This window comes from Centropristis striata, chromosome 3 (genome assembly GCF_030273125.1).
Source record: "Centropristis striata isolate RG_2023a ecotype Rhode Island chromosome 3, C.striata_1.0, whole genome shotgun sequence".
NCBI classification, from domain to species: domain Eukaryota; kingdom Metazoa; phylum Chordata; class Actinopteri; order Perciformes; family Serranidae; genus Centropristis; species Centropristis striata.
Genome location: NC_081519.1, coordinates 34,742,500 through 34,763,246, shown reverse-complemented (window position 1 = coordinate 34,763,246; position 20,747 = coordinate 34,742,500). Strand labels below are relative to the sequence as shown.

At 39.5% G+C, this 20,747-nt stretch overlaps 1 protein-coding gene across 1 annotated transcript in view; it reads right to left on the bottom strand.

The window, feature by feature from the left end:
* The window catches only part of phc2b (polyhomeotic homolog 2b (Drosophila)), a 47,732-nt gene that overhangs the window by 9,336 nt on the left and 17,649 nt on the right, over positions 1-20,747 (bottom strand). Inside the window, exons 5-9 of the mRNA XM_059329935.1 lie at positions 19,969-20,130; positions 17,488-17,622; positions 15,886-16,180; positions 7,011-7,318; positions 5,375-5,579 (exon numbers count right to left, since the gene is read on the bottom strand). Of these exons, the coding sequence (XP_059185918.1) occupies positions 5,375-5,579; positions 7,011-7,318; positions 15,886-16,180; positions 17,488-17,622; positions 19,969-20,130 (1,105 nt within the window). The remainder of the gene's footprint in view (positions 1-5,374; positions 5,580-7,010; positions 7,319-15,885; positions 16,181-17,487; positions 17,623-19,968; positions 20,131-20,747) is intronic.

Here is a 20,747-nt window from a genome sequence, read left to right as displayed (position 1 = left end):
CCATGTAAAACAGTCTCATCCACCTGCCTGCTGCGGACCGAAATTACTTCTCCGATCTGATAAAAGCTGAAGTGACCTAGTGACACACAGTGCATCAATACCAGACAGTAAATCCACCATGCAGCCCTGCCTCCTTCACAACGACAGGAAAACAACAACAACATCGCCTCGGCTTTTCACTAAAACCCCACAAAGCGAAAGTAAACATGAAGCCGCCATGCTTATCGTGTTTTAAAGTCAACCAGTGTTTTGAATTAGCGTTTCTTACCAACTTCCGCTGTGTTCGGAGAGAAAAACGAGTGCGGTTTGCTCGCGTTTGTTGCTGTAATTATCCGAAACACACACACGCACATGGACACACGCTAACACACACACGCCGACCTGCCTCTGCTGCTGTTTGTGCCTGTGACCGTGTTTAAGCTGCAGCGCCGCTCAAAGAAAAGCTTTTAAAGCAGGACCCGCCTCCCTGTTTCCTCCCACAGCAGCAGCAGCTAACGTTAGCATCTCTGCTCCGCTGAAGCCTGCTGCTGCACAACATGGTGCAACAGGAACCATAAGAGGAGAGCAGTGTCAAACACATTCAGCCAATATTTCATTTTAGTCCCAAAAACTAGAACTACAATTCATTAACGCGACAAATAAACGCGAGAGGTAAGAGTGCATGTTTTCAGCAGGGCCGTAGAGAGGGTTTTTAGGGTCCAAGTCCCCCTTAAGTGCACACTCTAAATTTATAATTTTAAAGCAATTAAAATTAGTTTTTAACTGGTTACAAATGGGGCTATATACTGGCGAGAGTCTGTCGATCTGACCATCATGACACAGGGGTTACAATTGTTGAAAAGCCGTGTTTCCTTTAGGATTAGGTTTCCTTTACCTGTGTAAAAAAATACACCTTATATGTTGCTGGCAAAATTCTGAATAAGTAGATACATATACAGTAGTGCTCAAAATAATAGCAGTCCAATGTGACTAACCAGATTAATCCAGGTTTTTAGTATATTTTTTATTGCTACATGGCAAACAAGGTAGGTGCAGTAGATTCTCAGAAAACCAACAAGACCCAGCATTCGTGATATGCAGCTCTTAAGGCTGTGCAATTGGGCAATTAGTTCAAAGGGGTGTGTTAAAAGAGAATCTGAGAATCTACTGCACTTACTGGTACCTTGTTTGCCATGTAGCAATAAAAAATATACTAAAAACCTGGATTAATCTGGTTAGTCACATTGGACTGCTATTGTTTTGAACACTACTGTATAAGTTGATATGATTAAACAATGAATATAATTGTTTTTGTACAGTTTTAATTTGAAAACATAAAAAAAACATTTACATTATTTACACAGTGGTTTTTGGAATCAGGGTTGTAAGAAAATGCAATCTTTGCAGCTGAAAACATAGTTTTCTCTATAAGCCACTTTGACTCAAGAACAGCTTTTGTTCATTTTTCCAAAAAGCTCAAAAACTTTGGGCTCAGCGTCATCAGGCCCTGCAGCCAGTGGATTACAAAAATAGTTTCCTCCTCTGGTGGTGAGCATCACACCCAACTCATTGCCCATAAACAGCAATTTGCGGTCTACAGAAAGTTTCATTTTACAAGAAACACAGCATTAGCCTCATTTCCAACCATTTAGCAGGAATATCTCTATAGAAACTGATCTGTGTCAACATTTATAAAGTACACCAAAATAATTTGGTGCTTAGCAAGAAGAATCTGAAAGCTACTGACCATTTATGATTTATCAGAACATGCTTTTATCTGCTTTAAGCCCTGCTATTCAAATCACCTTAAATCACCTGGCCAACAAAATGTGCACAATAAGCAGAAAATGCAGCATTATGAAAATAGATTTTACTGACAATGCAACATTTTTGGGATTTTCTTGTTACATAAAAGCCTTTAAACTGCATTATATTGTGAAAATCACTTTACAGTCATCCCACATTTCAAAACGGTTTGTCCAGAGTTTAGAAACTTTGATTTTCCCAGCAGTCATCATAATAGTCAATTACACAGGCATGCATCAGACAGTCTAACGGACAAAAGCTGTTCAGTAACTGCAAAGTCATGGAACTCAAACCCTACAACAGTGCTACAATAAAATTGATTTAACAGTTTATTAGCCCGAACGCCTTCAAAATCTAATGAAATTTAATCAGAAAACGTGTTTAATAAATCTTATTTCGTATGTGACTTTGTGTCAAACTTTCACGGTGAAGGGGTCACAGTTCGGTGCACACATTGAATAAACTATCATGACCGTAATATGGAACTGGAAACTTTCAGTTGTAATCCACATGTGCTGAAGTTAGTTCAACAAGCGGATTGGTGTGCGAGTCAGTCACACTAAGCACAAATGAAACATCAGAGCTGGAAGACAAGTTCTAGGTTTTCAGATCAGCCACAACAGCAACGAAGGGTCAATCTTATTCCACTATTTCAGGGTATATCAAAGAAAACACATACAACATGCTAACACACATTCAACAGCATCAGCCAGGTGTGCCAATCAGCTGGACAAAGAAAAAAACAAACCGGAAAAAACAAAACACATTCCCGCTTCTTTCAAGCAGTTCAAACAGTCCTCTTAATCCATCCATTATCCCTAACCGCTTATCCCAACTCAGGTCGCGGGGGGCTGGGGCCAATCCCAGCTGACACTGAGTGAAAGGCGGGGTACACCCTGGACAGGTCGCCAGACTATCACACAGAGACGGACAACCCACACTCTCATTCACTCCAACTGGCAATTTAGAGTCACTAATTAAGCCTAAGATGCATATTTTTGGACTGTGGGAGGCCAGAGGACCCGGAGCGAACATGCAAACTCCACACAGAAGAGCCGCAAGCCGGAGTTGAACCAGCAACCCTCTTGCTGTGAGGTGCTCTTAATGCAATAGATTTATTTTGTATTCAATTTCATAGCATAAGAGATGCGTTTAAGTTGTATAGCCTGTGCTACCTTTTGGGAAGTAACAGGGCACAACAGGGAAGTGTTTGTTCATTATTCGTAAAGTGTAATTAGGCGGCAACCTCCGGGTCTGAGCAGGGAGGCAAACCAGGAAGTGCCTTAAGCTGCATTCTACCAAGAGTTCCAGTAGGGGACGCTGAGTTTGGCTGCAGAAAGGTTTCGGTCCATTTATTTCAATACAAAATAAGAAACCTTCTCACTTGATTCATTACCTCAGAATTTTTTTTTAGGACAACACTATGGTCTTAATCGCTAGTAAAAAATCTTCTTCAAGACAATTTGACGTTAAGAGTTCAAATAATGGACCCATTTAGAAGAAAATAGAAGATAAAGAATCGTATGATTTGGGGCAGAGAAGCAGAACAATGCGTATCCATGGCAACGTGTCAATAAAGTTATATACAGTTAAAACCAGACGTTTACATACACTATAGATAAAGACACAATCTTTTTTTTTTCTCACCGTCTGTCATTAAATCAGATTAAACTTCATTCATTGTCCATTTGGAGGACCCATTTGCGCCCAAGCCTTAACTTCCTGGCCTTCCTTGAGATGTTGCTTCAGTATTTCCACATAATGTTCTTTCCTCATGCTGCCATCTATTTTGTGAAGTGCACCAGTCCCTCCTGCAGCAAAACAACCCCACAACATGATGCTGCCACCCCTGTATTTCACAGTTGGGATGATGTTCTCAGGCTTGCAAGCTTCCCCCTTTTTCCTCCAAACATAACGATGGTCATTATTGCCAAACAGTTCGATTTTAGTTTTGTCAGACCACAGGAAAAATTAAGGTCTTTGTCCTTGTGTACATTTGCAAACTGTAATCTGGCTTTTTAAATGTTTCTTTTGGAGTAATGGCTTCTTCCTGGCAGAGTGGCCTTTCAGTCAGTACAGTACTTGTTTCACTGTGGATAATGACACACTCTTACCAGCTTCAGCCAGCATCTTCACAAGGTCTTTTGCTTTTGTTCTTGGGTTGATATGCACATTTTGGACCAAAGCACGTTCATCTCTGGGACACAGAACCCGTCTCCTTCCTGAGCAGTATGATGGCTGGACATTCCCATGGTGTTTATACTTGGGTATAATTGTTTGAACAGATGAATGTGGCACTTTCAGGCATCTGGAAATTGCACCCAAGGATGAACCAGACTTGTGCAAGTCCACAATTCTCTTCCTGATATCTTGGTGGATTTCTTTTGACTTTCCCATGATGTTACACAAAGAAGCAGTGTGTTTCAGGTGTGCCTTAAAATACATCCACAGATGTGTCTCGAATTAACTCTAATGTTGTCAATAAACCTATCAGAAGCTTCCAAGGACATGACATCATCATCTGGGCTTTCCCAAATTGTTTCAAGGCATAGTAATGTTAGTGTAAGTAAACTTCTGACTTTGAAGAAAGTAATAAAAAAAAATGTCTAAAAAAATCCTTCTCTTATTATTCTGGCATTTAGCAAATAGAAACAATTTTGGTAATCCTAACGGACCTAAAACAGGAAAAACATTCAGACAGTGAAGAAAATAAAGCCTGTGAATTTTTATATAGTGTATGTAAACTACTGGTTTGAACTGTATAACGTTATATAGATATAAAAAAAGGAGGTTTACCGGTTTAGTCTTATAACTTTGACCCTTTCACACTGTATGGTCTGCTCCCCGTATCGGAAACAAGATGGCGGAACAAGATGGCGAGGGGTGTAACTCTGAACTCGATGCTTCCAACGGGCAACAAACCAATAGGTGACGTCACAGTCTCTACGTCCATTATTTATATGCAGTCTATGAGTACAATACAGAAATATGTGAAATGTTCCTAATTGTTATAGTGAAAGGTGTTGTTGTATTTGGTTGCATTATAACTTTTTTACCCCCCTCATGTAAACATAACACAACCTTCCCATGAAAATGCTCCACACTTAATGCAGTAAAATAATGTTTGCCAAGATGTCTCCAATGTAATTTACAGACAATAATATAATAAAAACAATTCAGGTCCATTATGAGCTGGTTATATCTCTGTTATTCTGTTGATCGGGGCTTTTGTGCTGTGGGTTTAAATGTTTGTGTGCGACAGTGTTAAGTGCGTTGTGGGTATCAGGTGAGCTTTTTGGCCGCAGCTCAGGGAAATCACAGAGAGAACAACAAACAAAGCAATAAGAGACAGATAATAGTGAAACCGAATGTGCTGCAGACACAACATGAGCTGAATTACAAGTAAACATAAGCATTGATTTTCTTTTCCTCCACTGAAGGTTCCCAATAGCCGGCCGATTCAAGGATGGCAAAGCAGAAATAATGCTACATTTTCTGTGTCGAGGAGAAAAGTTTACGTTTGTTTATCTGCTACTTCTTTTCCCAAATGATTAAAGATTTTATTTACCAAAACTTTTGAGTACATTACCTTGTGGCTGAACAGCTGGCGTAACAGGGTCGACCTTGGGCTGCTCTACAGGCTTGGCAGGTTGTGATGGCGAAGGCGCAGGTTGCTGCTGTTGCTGCTGTTGTTGCTGTTGTGGCTGCTGTGGCTGCGTGGCGGGGGCTGGACACGTCTCTCTGACCACCAGTGAGGTTGGCTTATCTTTACTGTCCTGAACCAGTCGAGAGGCCTACGATGTGCAACAGGGAAAGAAGGGAAAACATGAGAAGGTACATCTGAGACGGGAGTGAAAAGACAGATCAGGGACTATTAATGTTGGTGACTCAAATACTGAAAACCATTAGGACTTGGAAAATATCACACCAGTGGGGAAAATATTACACCAGGAATCCCAAACTCAGAAGATTCCTATATTATTTTTTTTAAAAGCCTGTCTTTGGGTAGAGAGGGACTCAGCGGATGTTTTAGGGACAGTATGCTTTGTCTTGTGGTTTCTCACTTAAAAAAAAAAAAGCAGAATGTTAAGTAGGACAGAAAGTCGTGTCATTTTAGAAACAAATGGATATTTAAAAAAACAAGAAATCTCATCCAATATATAATTTTGGGTACAATGGATAATATGTTACAGCTACCTTATATTCAACATGTATGGTAAATGTTTCACGTTTATTTCTGAGTCTAAAGCCACCTCAGTGCTCATGGCACTGTGCGGCTATGCTATGAGCTGAATGCTAACATTAGCATGCTAACATGCTCACAATGACAATACCGACATGCTACTGTTTAGCAGCCATAATGTTTACACCATGTACGTTTAGCTATTAGCATTTTGATATTAGCCAATTAGCATAAACACAGAATACAGCTGAGGCTGATGGGAATGTCATTAGTATTGTGATTATTTGGTCATTAATAAAAGTATTGTATAAATTAAAACTTTGACTTGGGTCCACCCAAAGTCAGTAGGGTTCATCATCTGAGAACCATGAATGTCTGAATTTGTCCAAGGGCCAGAATCTATGTGGTAACAGTTAATTAAAGCCTTATTATTTTCACAAAATTGCCGTTATGTTTTATAAGCCTGTATCAGTGTGAACCGACTCTTTACAATGTGGGAAATCAATGATGATAACTAGATATTTAAGTGGAAAATGCTCTCAGACCTCCAGTTCACTGAGAAATGTTGGTTAAAATCTGCAACTAATGAAACATAATTGCAGTCCTGATGGACTGCAAGAAAACATTAATCAACTTGAAGCTGTTAGACACTGAACCTTGGGATTGCTATTGACAATGAAAAGTGCTTTACAAATAAAATGTATTATTATTATTATTATGAAGAAAAGACAAAATGACAAGACCTTGGCCTGTTTTAGACCAACATCTATCTACTATTACGAGAAGTTATTTTTGTCAACGTTTTAAATGAGACATGTCGAATAAAGTGATTTTGAGAGAATTATCACAATTCTAAGCTTTTAAGCTTCTAACGGAAACTCATGAAACTATGATCCATTCAAGGACTGTCGGACAGTTAAAAATCCGACTACAATGCCAGTTTTACAGTTTCTTTTGATACTTTTCAAACCCACCAGCAGGTTGGGGACTAATTTATTCAAATGCTCTTTTGATTGAGACGTTTTTATGTAACTTCACTCACCGTGGGCTGTATTTGCAGATTGATGGCGGTGAGCTGGACGGGCTGAGCTTTGGCGTGGTTGAGGGAGGAGTGGAGAGCGTGGGGGCTGATGGTGGAGTGGAAGATGGTGGCCTGCTGGCTGGGCATGGAGGGCTGGTGTGGAGCAGGTTTGGGCAGTACGGGGACAGGGTGCTGGGACGGCTGAATGGAGGCGGTTTGCAGCAGCTGGCCTGCGCTCCTCTGGGAACCTTGACTCTGATGGACCACAAACTGCTGCTGCTGCTGCTTGTGTTGCTGCACCAGGGAGTGGGGCTGAATCTGTGTGTACGCTGGAACGACAACAACAACAACATTTATTTATTTTAAATTCATGAATTCAGCTCACGGCTGCGTTTACCACCCACAGACACCTCACAGGCCACTGACTACCTCCAGCCAATTTACCTTTAAATCAGATCCTATACTATATATTTTGTTTCTCCTATATGATGACTAACAGACTGTATTTTCTCTGCACATTTCTCCGCAGTGTTTTTTAAAAAATATATTTGTATGAAAATTGACAGAATAATAGTGAACATGGAAGACTGGATTCAGATTCTGATGTCCTACACATGTAGATATAGCATGTAATCATCAACAAAACAATAATATCTAAACGCAAGTTTTTCATTTAACTTCAATAATCAAGATTAAACCACTGCAGATACTATTGGTGTAGTAAGAATTTTGCATTTAATAGTGGTGAAAGAAAGTCAATTATTTGATGGGTTGGTTATCTGAAAGTCAATCTGCACCGATTGTGTAAATCCTGGAATCGTTTAAGACATTTAATCAATGCAAAACATTCTCTGGTTCCTGCTTCTCTCATGTGAACATTTATCACTTTTCTCCGTTAAATGTAAGGTTAAAAAGTATCAATACTTTTATCAAGTATCAATACTGGTGACGAAGAGTGGAAGGATGTCTGGAGACATGCTAAATCAATTTCAGTGTGCAATCACACCAAAGAAATACAGTTTAAGATTATACACAGAATGCACATATCCCCCAACCGCAGACATCGCTTCAATTCTCACCCATGTGCCTTAAATGCAAGATAGAAATTGGTACTCTAACTCATTGTTTTTGGTCATGTTTGAAACTGCAAATGTATTGGTGTAATGTGTTATCTGAAATAAAAAAAGATATTGGGCTTAGAACTGGAGATGAACCCTGTGTCTCTCATACTGGGCCTCCCACGGCCACGCTTAACATCCAATCATAATAAGAGGTTGTATTGTATTCTTACTTATGCAGCAAGGAAGAATATTTTATTGCAGTGGATTAATGAAAAAGTACTACCAACTGTTAAAGGCTGGGAAAGAATGGTGTTTGATCTAGTGCCATTATAGTACCTTACATGTATATTACATTCAAAAACAGACCAATTCTATAAAGTGTGGGAACCCTATTTGAACTGTGTAGAACCTGATGTCTCCAATATCATGCTGCAGGGATTTTCTTGTCTGCTTATACCGCACATTATTACTGTAACCCCAAGTGTTATTTATTTGGATCTGAGCTGGTTTTGTGTTGTTTTTTTTAAAATTATTATTTGTTTTGTTTACTTGTTTGTTTTGCTTTTTATTACTGTATACCATATTATGTGACCATCCTTTACTTGTGAAAGTGAAAAAAATAATAAAAATATTGTTAAAATTATCAATACTGTTTTAACAGACCACAAATGATTAATTGACTTATATATTTTTGTAATTTTCTATAATTAAACCAATCAGAAGAGGCCTATTGTTCCACAAAGACTACACAATACACACGTCATGCGGCAGGCTCAAATAGTATCATCTTTTATACCTGTAACTGAGAAATACCCTTACAACTCAAACATGTCACAAACCAAGAGCAATATTTATCTTGTGTGCTCATAACTGTCCACAAAAAATGTAGACGTTTGCACAAAAGAGCTTGTTTTGCAGCTCGTCCTTCACCTGTGTTCACCCCTTGTTGACAGGATGTAATATTACGAGCTCGCTGAAAGGTGCACACACACACATACACACATCTGTTGCAGTTTTGTTCTGGCCATTACTCACAAATGGTTTCAAAACGGCCTGTCACCACCTGTCAGCGCTGTTGTGGGTAAAAAAGACATCCTGAGCTCATAACTTGCCCCGAAGCCCAAGACACAGCGCATCAATCTTGCATTGTGGGAGCACGTCTGAGTGGGAGAGTCGTTCAGCGGAAGTAGCCTGAGGCTCGTCTAATATTAGAAATGCCTCAGGAACGAACATGCAGAGCCAACTGTCCACGACACTACTTATGGACTTCATGTTGAGTCAGTAAGCCCCTCTGCTGCCTCCTTGATCTTTAACAACCCTACCAGGAAATAGTAAGAACTAATTGACTCGCTCTTTTTACTGAAACCCAAACAAGAAATCACTCCTGCTCCGCAGAGCTATACAGTAGCTTCTGCTATATGAGCCGTGTGAACACGGAGGTGTGTTCGCTGATGTTAATAAACCCCCTAATAAATTCAAGCATGGAAAACTGCCAAGTACATCAGTGTTTGTCTAAAATCCCCCTCGCCCCCACTCTGCTCCTCCGCCCCCTGTTCTTTTCATGATGTTTTGTGTGGGATCGGCTCCATCTGGTTTCAAAGTTTCCCTGTGAGGCACTAACCGCAGCCTGTGCCCTGCTGTGGAATATATAGATGTTTCTATCCAGCAGGGTCTTTAATGCTACAGGATCTGCTGAAAAAGTGTTTTCTGTTTCACATGATGAGAGACAGAGGAACCAACAAAAAGAAAATTTGGTGATCTATGGAGCACAATTAAAGCCTAAATGTAATATTTGCAGTGATCAGAGCAGGATAGATGTGAGGCTGGAATGTGTGGATACATCAGGCATGAAAAGCTATTTAAACTGACACTTTGGGGGATAAAATCATCCATCAGCAACTATGCGTAACGGCAAAAAAAAAAAATAGAGCATTTAATGTGTCATGATTTTCTATTTTCTCTTCAGAACTTCTCAACCTGAATTTTAAAGTAGTTCTTTATGGGAAAAAAAAATCACAATGGAGTAATCACAATTTTAAAGCTGAAAAGAACAAATATCATCATACACATAACTTTATTTGTCATGAACACTGTATTCTTGACTTTAAAAGTGTCATTTTCCCCTGAAAACAGTAGAGACTAGCCCTGCTTTAGCATGCTAGTACCTGTTTACTCAACCTGTCCTTGGAATTCAGCTAGCTAACTAGCCAGTCGCTAACTTAGTCTAATTGAACAACTTAATGTTCCGCCACTTATCACAGCATAGGGAAGCACACTGCTATTGCCTGATGACTGCCAACTTTGGTTGCCTCTTTTTCACTACCTAGTGTGCTATGAACACATGAACACTAAGATGATACTTTGCCGTGTGGATAGCAGACGGCAGCAGCAGAGATAGATTAGTAAGCTAGCTAGCTAACTAGCCAGAAGCTAAATGAGTTAAATTTAACTTAATGTTTCATCCACACACTCTTGTCACAGTGTAGGAAAGAGCATAGCAACTATTAACAGATGACTGGCAACTTTGTTTGCCTCTTTTTCCGGAACAGGTGAACACAAGAGCACTAGGGCGCTTCTTTGCCGTTAAGATAGCAGACGGCAGCAGCAGGGACGGATTAGTAAGCTAGCTAGCTAACTAACCAGCTGCTTAATGAGTCAAATTTAACTCAATGCAAGGAAATTTATTGTTATCACCAGATAATCTACCAATTATAGCACAGTAGGGCTTCCCTTGCACAGGAGTTGAATTCTTGCAAAATCAATGATGAAGCGAGAATTACAGAATCAAGAGATGGTAGATACTTTCAACAACAATTGACATTTTTCAAGCAAAAACTGATTTGCTTCTTCTCTTTGTTCCTTTTGTCAAAACAAAAATGAATTGCTTTAGGTTCTGGACTTTCAGTTGGACAAACGAGACATCTGAAGACGACTGAGGCATCAGGAGTCAGAATGAATGTTTAGTTAGTCCAATAGTTAGATTCTATCTGCTATTTTAGTCTGGACAAAAATGTCGGACCCTCCTACAGCTAATGCTGGCCTACAGCATTAGCTTCAGTTAATTTGGGTTAACAAAAAAACTCAGAGACTAAACCAAAATACTTCAGGGATAAGTGATATTATTCATTATCGTGGTTTCAATTATTCACTTTCTAACTGTTCCGTAGCAAACAGACTTTATTGCATTTGTGTCTCTTCTTCTCATGACCTGCCTTCTTGAGGTTTGGCAACAACTGACGAAGAACCATGTGAAAGTGGCACAACACAAGGACAACAGGCCATGTGAAAGAACTCAACACCGCAGGGATCTAAACTCATATTCTGTCAGTGAAACAAGACTTTTTGCTCAACATACCCCAACTGCAACAATAATACCCACACTCTACGATCAATACATGGTGATAAAAGTATTCACCTGACCTTCTTCCAGAGTAGATAATAATGATTATGCTGTTGTAACTGTGGCCATAAAGATGAGAAGGACTATTACAAACTGCCACGTGAGAGTCAAAATGCATTAAAAATGATAGCACCTTTAATCAAAATATCACTAAATCATAAAAGATAGCAAGAGATTTCCAGCCCCCGTCTGAGCGAAGGAGGGGGATTTCTGAATCAGTGCACACCGGATACAACCGGCCTGAATCCTGACAACTTTCTCAAGCCTCTAACGAGGAACAGAGAGCAGTCATGGAAGAGGAGGAAGACAGGGGAATTCATTTAAAAGCTATTCCCCTCAAGGTCTTTGGGATTAAGGTCTGGAATGACTCAGCCGCCCCTCACACCCACACACACAAATATCCGCATGCGTTCATACAATATTTAGTATGTGGCAGCGGCCCTCCACGCCCCCTAACTTATGAATGTAGATCTCCTACTCTATCTGCATGTTGTTGCACAATGTCCTGCAGCTGAAGACAGCGAACACTCCTGATGGGTTTGCAGCAACAGAGCCTGGAAAATCCCTGAGTTTCCACATTCTCACTGGCTGCCACTTTGGCTTACACATTCCGACTTAAAACAACAGAGCAGCAGCAGAAGCATCACTTAATGACAATTCAAAATGAAGTTTGCAGACACAATGGTTGGTGTAAAAACCGCACTGATACAAAAAACAAAAGCCTGTCTCATGGTCAAATGAAACACAATTGCAGCCTCTCATGGAGGAAACTAAACCACAAAAATCAGTAGTTTTGCAATTGAATATTGCCTTGATGTTATTTTTCAGATCAAGAAAAAATGGAAAAACTAAAAGACTCAATGTCAGGTTTTGTTGACAAAAGGGGACAGAAAGGTAACTTATAAGCAGTCATTAGGTTTTGCATAAAGCTAAGGTGTGGGTCTTTGTTTTTTGGAATCAAATTCTAGTGAATCTGGCGACTGATATGAATGGAAATTGATACGATTTTATTAATACAAATGCCATTTCAATCATACTTTTCAGTCCAATTCTTTCAGCGTCAATGCAAAACTTTTTATTAGTCCAAACACAGTATTTAAAGAGTAGAAATAAGGACTGCATGTGACTCGTGTGTGCAAAAATTCCACTGATACTTGCTCAAACGGATCAAATGAAAATATTAGTACAGTATTCGTCTTCATTTAGGTTTTCTTAGTCAAAAACTATCCGGAAAAACATGCCAAACCAATTCTGATGGATAACACAATTTGGAACCGGTTCTCAACTAGAACTGGTTTTTAATTCCCATCCTTGACTGATAGTGTTGCTAGCAGCTACATAAATATGCCAAGAAAGACTTGAATGTGCAGATCTGGTCTTTTAATATGTGTGCATGGTGCTCCTGGGGGTTCCCTGCTGTGGTTTTAATAGTAAAGGTGGTGGATTTTTAGTGCCAAGAGGAGGCGATGACAAACGCTCGCTGCAACAAGCCAGACGTGAATTGGTTTCCATTCCAATTTCTATTCAAAGGGGACTGACTTTAAATGTTTGTGATGTTCACAGAAACCGAGACATTTCTCTGAAATGATCTCTTGGAAAACAACATGAAGAGTTAACGACCAAAAATAGCAAACACAAAATTAATCAGTCTTCTTCCAATTCTCTCTCAGATCAGCCAGACTGACTGCAGTGACATCAGCACTGAAAAAGTGAAGGTTTGATTTGTGCTTGACTTATGACACAATTTCAATAAAAACATCCTGTTTACTGATGCGGTTGCAGACTTATTTGGCATGTTGTCTGAAGGGCTGAGCAGCATATGGACTTCTTAAAGTTATACTGATATATTTTCAAACATAGTATGAGATGATACAGAAGCAAAACCCCTCTTGTTCCGCAGGAAACTCTGTACTATGCTTTCATCAGTTTGTTATTGATGTTAAAAATAATTAAAAGTAGCTCTCTCAGAGAAGGGTCGTTGTTTTGTTTAATATAGGCTCCTTATCTTCTATAATTTACATGTTTTGCTGCTGTATATTTTTCAAAAAAGGGGAAGGAAACCCTGCCTTTGCATTTCTTTTTGATCACAGTCTGTTTCAATAAAAGTGCTTGTAACATCTCACAGTGTGGCTTTGACTTACAACTAAACATTTAGCTCTATTGGCAGGAAATACTGGGATAAACATCATGCATCACCACCCAGACTTAAGCCCTAGTTATCTGAAAACTTGTTTGCCCAAGTTTTATCTTGCTTTCAAGTTTAAGTCATAAAATAAGTGAAAAAATGGTAAATGTTGCTCTGAAAGTGATATTTAAGAGGATTTTGGTAATACTATGGTGGTAACGCAGGCTTACTATAATGTGAACTTATAAAAACCCATTTAGGTTGGAAAGCAAAAGTAATGGAGCAAGATCGTTAACTACTCTAATTGATGGTAATTAACTTAATTTGTAATGTAACAATTACGAGTAATTTCTACATTTTAACAACACTGAGATTACTCACTAATTAGACACGAGGCCTTATAATAGCTACCCATTAGAGCTCGGATATTAAGGACAAGGTGTGAATTTACCAACTCATTTAGTGGTTCGTCCCATTTATTTGCCACAACAAGACACTAAACATCAGCCGTGAAAGACGTTGGTGAAATTTTGGATTTTCAAGACACAGCAGCATGTCAGGTAAAAAAATGGGTCCACAGAGTTTTCTGTGGTTTTTTTTGTAGGAAATGAAAGTGCAAAATGACCCAGTCAAAGTCAAGTTGAATCTGAGCTTTTATCCTAATCTGCATCCCATCAGGCAGCCGTGCAGCCTCTCCCTCTGCTGATCCACAGTGTATTAACTCTCACAGCATCTCATGTGCACACCTGTCCCTTATGGCCCGCTGCTATGGCAACCCATGTTAATTTTTCCAGACAGCATGCAGCCAGATTTTCAGCTTCCATCCTCCCTTTCATTTTATGTGAATCCATTACTGCAACAAAGCAAGACACAGTTGTGCACTGACACGCTTAGATAATCCCAGCCCCCCCCCCCCTCCCTTTCCCCAAACACACACATACACACACACACACACACACACACACACACACACAAGCCCCAAAAACAAAAACGCAATGTCCTGCAGCCTAAATAAGGTTCAGAGTCATGAACATACAGTTAGCATTTTCAGCACATTCACTCATATGGGGCATGCATCCACATATTTTTAGATTTTTCCTCCTGCTGAAAATCTGATAATGCATCTGAAGAGGCTTATCCTGCAAACAAACTGGACTAAATTTGATCTAATCAGCTTGCACTGCTGGCATATTCACAATCATTGACACTAAAACAGCTGCTGACTTTCAATTACACAATAAAGTGGTTTAGAAAGACTCTTGCGTGGCAGCGTGCCTTTCACAGCTTCTGATTCACAAAGCAGCTCGACTGTTCCAACACAGTGTTTGATACGGCTCGTTTCACCCCTTCAGTTTGTGATGCAGGCCCTGACATGTCACACCACTCTCAGCCCGGAGAGAGCTATTCCAAGCTCAGAGCGTAAAAACTCTTTTCTCGTCTAATCTTACTATAAACACGAGAACACGTTTCCACTGTGTGTACAGTATGACAGCTGAGTCTATTTCAAGGTTTAAAAAAATGGACATCCCTTTCCAAAAAGATGAGTGTGAAGCAGCTGGTAGGTTCATTTATCTGTCCATAAAAATGAAAATAAACTTGCTATGGAATATTGAGTGTCGGTGTCTGTGCAGAAATAACACAAAGCAAACTGTTTACATTCAACACACACGACACTTGCTCTGTAACCAGTGTGGACGCTCCATCAGATGAAAACAAGACTGACAGGTGGATTCACAAAGAATGGATTAAAGCAGTTTTGCAGATCAGTGCAATTTGCCCTTTTTGTGCATCTGATGGCATGAACAGCTCTGGACGTCTGTATCTTACCACCATTTATGTGTTTTATCCATTGAGACTGCAAAAAACAATGATTAGCAATATCAAATGGAAAAAAATGCCTTTTAGAATTTCCTAAGAGCCGAAGTGCCGTCTTTAAATTGCTTGTTTTGCTTGAACTACACCCCCCCCTAAAAAAAAAAAGAACTTTACTATCATAGAAGAAGAAGAAAAGTAGCAAATATTTACATCTGAGAAGCAACAAGTAGAGAATGTGTAAAATCAGTCCATGAATAAAAGACAATTTATCAATCAAATCAAAAATATTACTTAATTAATCAACTAATTGATTCCGCTTTAATACCCATATTGCTCATTTCACTTATTTTCACTATAGACCAAACACTAAATGCCTGTGGGGGTTTGTAAGCAAGGCCAGGATCAGTTTTATAGGTAAGAGACTTTAACAAAATCTGAACTTTTCAGGCTGTGGGGTTGTAAACTCTCTCTCTCTCTCTCTCAAACTCCACTCACCTGGAGCAATGAGGGGCTGAGCGCTGATGGCCGTGACGCTGCGGCTCATGTTTATAGCTCGGACCTCTGTGACAGCGGGGATGTCCCCCTTCTTCGCCGCTTCAGACGAGCTGTCGGAGGAGCCGGCCTTCCCCGCTGCGGAGGCCTGCGTTCCCTGGCTGGGGTTCTTGATCAGTGAGGCGGGCTGGATGGGCACAGGGCTCTGCTTCAGACTGAGAGCCTGCAGCGTCTGAGTCTGAGAGGAGGACGAGGTCGCCCCCTGCTGGCCGCGGATGGCCAGATTCTGGACCTGGTTCTGAGACACAAAATGATGGGAGATTATTGATACAGATTCATAAAGTAGGTTAAAGGAGCAGATAGTTTGTCAGATCCACTTTTTAAAAAATATTAATGAAGTTGTAATATACCCCTTTTTTTTTTTTTCTCAAACAATTGAAGCACAGAGGGCTGTACCATATAGTTCAAAGCTTCAAAGCCAATTGAATTCCAAATCATTCAAATGCTGCACATTTTTGTTTAAACCAGGTATTCCTGCACAGTTGCAGATAACAGGGTTCGTACACTTTAGCAGTGGTCAAATTCAAGCCTTTTTCAAGGACTTTCAAGGTAAATTTTCAAGCTTTTCCAGTACCTCACACCAGTTGTAAATTGCATGTTTTAGATGAGTACTTACATACAAAAAGGGGGAGATTTCACTTAACCATACCAACAGCGATGGTTTTACACTTTTAGGAGGAACGGTCTTCATTTCAGATAGGCTACTCATTATTTTTTACATTGAACATGTGATTATCTATAGTCTATAAATGGATATAGTCAGATTGCAAGAGAAATACAGTACGAATTTCAAGCATTTACAAGCACTTTATCCAAAATCCAAGCACTTTTTAAACCTTGAAAATACAACATTTAAATTCAAGCATTTTCAAGGATTTCAAGCATCTGTACGAACCCTGAGATAAGGATCAGGCTACAGTAATGTTATTAATTTTATACTATTTTTTGGCAGTCTAGGATTGTTTGTGACTCGTGATCCAAACAAATAAAAATTACTCCAAAGCATTATAAATTAAAAAAGTCAAGATTTTTTTTTTTTTTTTTTTTAAATCAAAAAGTTGTATTCAATCAAATATTTTTAGTTCTGCTTGCTGCACACAACACAGGCATGCAACTGTACTAAATGGGTGGTCCAGCAGAAATGTAATAGCACTGTAACTGAGTAGTTATCGTTAAACAATGTTGATTTTATATATTTTTTTAAAAGAATAGAAAGACTAATTCAGATGAGTCACTTTATTTTAATAGGACTTTTGTTTTATCCTCGGGTTATGACATCTATAAACATAACATTTAAAGTTTAAATTGAAAACCTCAATGAGCTTAGAATGAAAGCTTATACCTTTAATAACATCGGTACAGTAAATAGTTTTAAACCATTCATTTTGGTTTCACATCATCAGCTGTAGCTTTCTCAGTCACTGTAACAAGTTTGTCCAACCTTTAAATGCCTCACCAGAGGGATAAAATCCAGGACATCAAACTTTTAATGAAGGTTTGAAATTATACTTGTAACTTAGTGACAGTATTTCCCCATGAACCGACCTGTGAGGAAGCCTGTGAGGAGCTCTCTGACTGGACGGCCGTCACTGTGGCTGTTGGAGTGAAGATGAGCTGCGGGGACAGAGGCACCGCCCGGCCCAGGCTCCTCGCCACCTGCACCAGGTTACTCTGCTGAGCCTGGAAAACACAAATGGATCAGTCAAGAAAAATGCTTCTTGGACTGGATTCTTCTCTAATCTCCAATAACAAAAAAGCAAAGTAATGCTGACAGGCCAGAGCACAAACACAAAAAGAGATTTATAGGAATTAGGCAGAGCCAGAGCTGGTTGAGTAACGCTACATGCACAGAAAAAAAAGTTTGCATATATTAAATTCTGACAGGGTGTAAAAAAAAATGGAGTAGAACATTGAATACCAAATCTAGAGCAAGACTGATATGGGATTTTAGAGACTGATGCAAACTTTTGAGGGGAAAAAATGACTGATATGCTGGCAGATATAGTGAATATTTGTGCTGAAAATTAGCCTTTTGCATGTGGATTGTGCATTAGTAGGACTATGCAAAGGTACTCAGAGGGGAAGAATTATTTAACAAATGATTTAAAAAAATAATATTTTCCAATATTACACATACACTGTATTACATTGTGACCCAATTCAAGAAATGAAAAGATACAGTTTACATCATTTCTAAATCACCCCAAGCATCATTCTCTGCATTATATGTTCTGTGAAAATAGTTTTAATATCGGACAATATATATATATATATACACCAATGTCTGGGATAGGTCGTTAAAATCAGTCAACCGCTTTGTCGAGATCCATCAAATAAATTTTACATATGATAAATATTTCATACAAAAAACTAACAATATCAAATCCAAATCTTGGCAAGAAACATGCTTCTTGGACTGGATTCTTCTCTAATCTCCGATAAGAAAAAAGCAAAATAATGCTGACAGGCCAGAGCACAAACACAAAAACAGATTTATACGAATTAGCCAGTCTGCTAGCAAGCTGAAAGGACCCTGTTCACATGTTTTAGACATGATATTCATGATATAAAAAAATCAGAATGGCAGACATTTTTCTTTATAATCTTAGAAGTAGAATTTTAGAAGCCAGAAATCACTGGCACGCTCTGCCTATAAATGTGAAGAGCTGCAGCACCATTAGCATGTTCAAAACCAACTTTAAAAGCCTGTTAAAAGCTGCTCAAACTGACCTTGAATTCTCTGAAGTCTTATGGTCTCCAGGACTTGTTTTTTATTTATTTTACAAGCCTACACTTGTGATGTGCAATTTTGTGAGCTTTGTGTCTCTGATCTTTTTTTTTTTATCTTGTTGTTGTTGTGTTTTCAGTCTGTACTGATTGTTGTTGTGTTTTGACCTGCCAGGAGGCTGCAGAAGCAAAAAAGCTTCATCAATCAAACTGGTACGGTGCATCAAATGGTGACATTTGTATTTTTAACTGTAACATGGTCCCTTTTAAATACAAATAAATAAATACATTTTAAAACAAAACAGATTAATACAACCAGGGATGTTATCAAGACCAAATAAATTGAGTCCAAATTCCGGTCTAGCCAAGTCCAAGTCAAGATCAAGACCAGAGCAAATTGTGTCCCGTTCAAGACCATAATAGGCAATAGTGTCTTTTTGGTGCTTATAACATCAAACTAATCTAACACATCATGTTGGTCAAATCAATAAACATTCTTTACAACTGACCAACAGCCAACAACAGACCAAAACAAGTGCAAGACTTCAAAAAAAGTGGTTTTAAGACTAGGCTGGACTGAAGAACTACATCCCTGGATACTACAGTTAGGTTCTGATTATATAGCTTAACTTCTTTGAACATCTAATTGGTCTATGTGTGGGAAAAACAAGCAAGCGAAAGGAAATGAATACATGTGAAGGGCTTAATACGAATCATATGCACTAATTTAACACCAGGGGACAAAATCTGAAATAAAATCCACTAATGTGTTTTTGCTGTCTGCCAGAAGCATCAAACACATCTGGCGAATGTGTGTACTTGGTCATAATGAGGCGTCAGGAACAGTCTGTTCGCCAGCTGCACAACTGACGGCAAAATGAAACCGTCAAGTTACCCACAACCAGCTGCAAAGTAGGCAAATAAAGAGTGCGTGTTCCTTTAGCAACTCTCTCTCAAAACAACCGAACCTAAAGCTACAGCAGAGAGAGAACACCTGTGTGACGTCCTGAAAATGTTTTCAGAGCATGCACTCACATTCAAGACATTCATTTCTGTGTTTGTAATGAGCCCTCTGGGGCCCGACGGAATATTACGACCACCTCCGCTGGTGGCAAAGTGAGAATAAAGCACAGCATTTACTATCGCAGAGTAAGCATTCATACACCAATCCCAAACACACAGAAGAAATAAACAGCAGCTTGTTTATTCAAGCAGTATGTGTGCGAGTTTATGTTTATGCATATATGCACCACCGTGTAAATGTGCCAGTGGCTATGCTCCTTGTGTCTGCAGTCTCACCATCTGTGCGCGCAGGTACATCTGGGCCTGGCTGGCGGTGAGCGTGGGGCTGGACGGGCTGCCCAGCAGAACAGCCTGCTGGGAAATACTGGTGGGGGTTGAACTAATGCTCTGGGCCCGGCTGATCAGCTGAGCTGCTGCTGGGGAGGTGGTCAGGTTGATCTACGGGGAGAAGGTAGACAGGATGATTAAGTTATACATTGTTTTTACGACGCTCTTCATCAAAGACTGTATAAAAGAGGTGGACGTAGCCACCCATTGGTTAATGGACTGCTGTTTTAAACTTGTTTTTTCTTTACCAGAAGTGACAATTTTGGAAGAAAAGGTGAATATGATTGAGAATCCAAGGACACTTTGCATGCCCACAGGTATACCAGCAACCCGGGTGCACCTGGCTCCTGGTAAGTTGCTGCTTACAAAGTTAGCTTCTATAATTCAACGTAAAAGTAAAACAAGTTAACAGCTATTTAAATGTACACGTCATGGAATACGCACTGCTACACCTCTGTCCTGATTGAAAGGTCTTTGTGGTAGCAACTTGTCAATCAAAAAGGTAGCCATGCGCTAAAGCACCCTGCTTTATCAGTCCATAAACTCATGAGAAATATGTTACTGAGGTAATAAATCAAGTGAGAAGTATGGTCATTTTATTTTAGACTTATGCACAATCAGGCTCCTTTTTTCAACCGGTGGAGTCGCCCCCTGCTGGCCATTAGAAAGAATGCAAGTTTGAGGCATTCCACATGCAGACTCCAGGGTAACTTCCACTTCTTTTATCC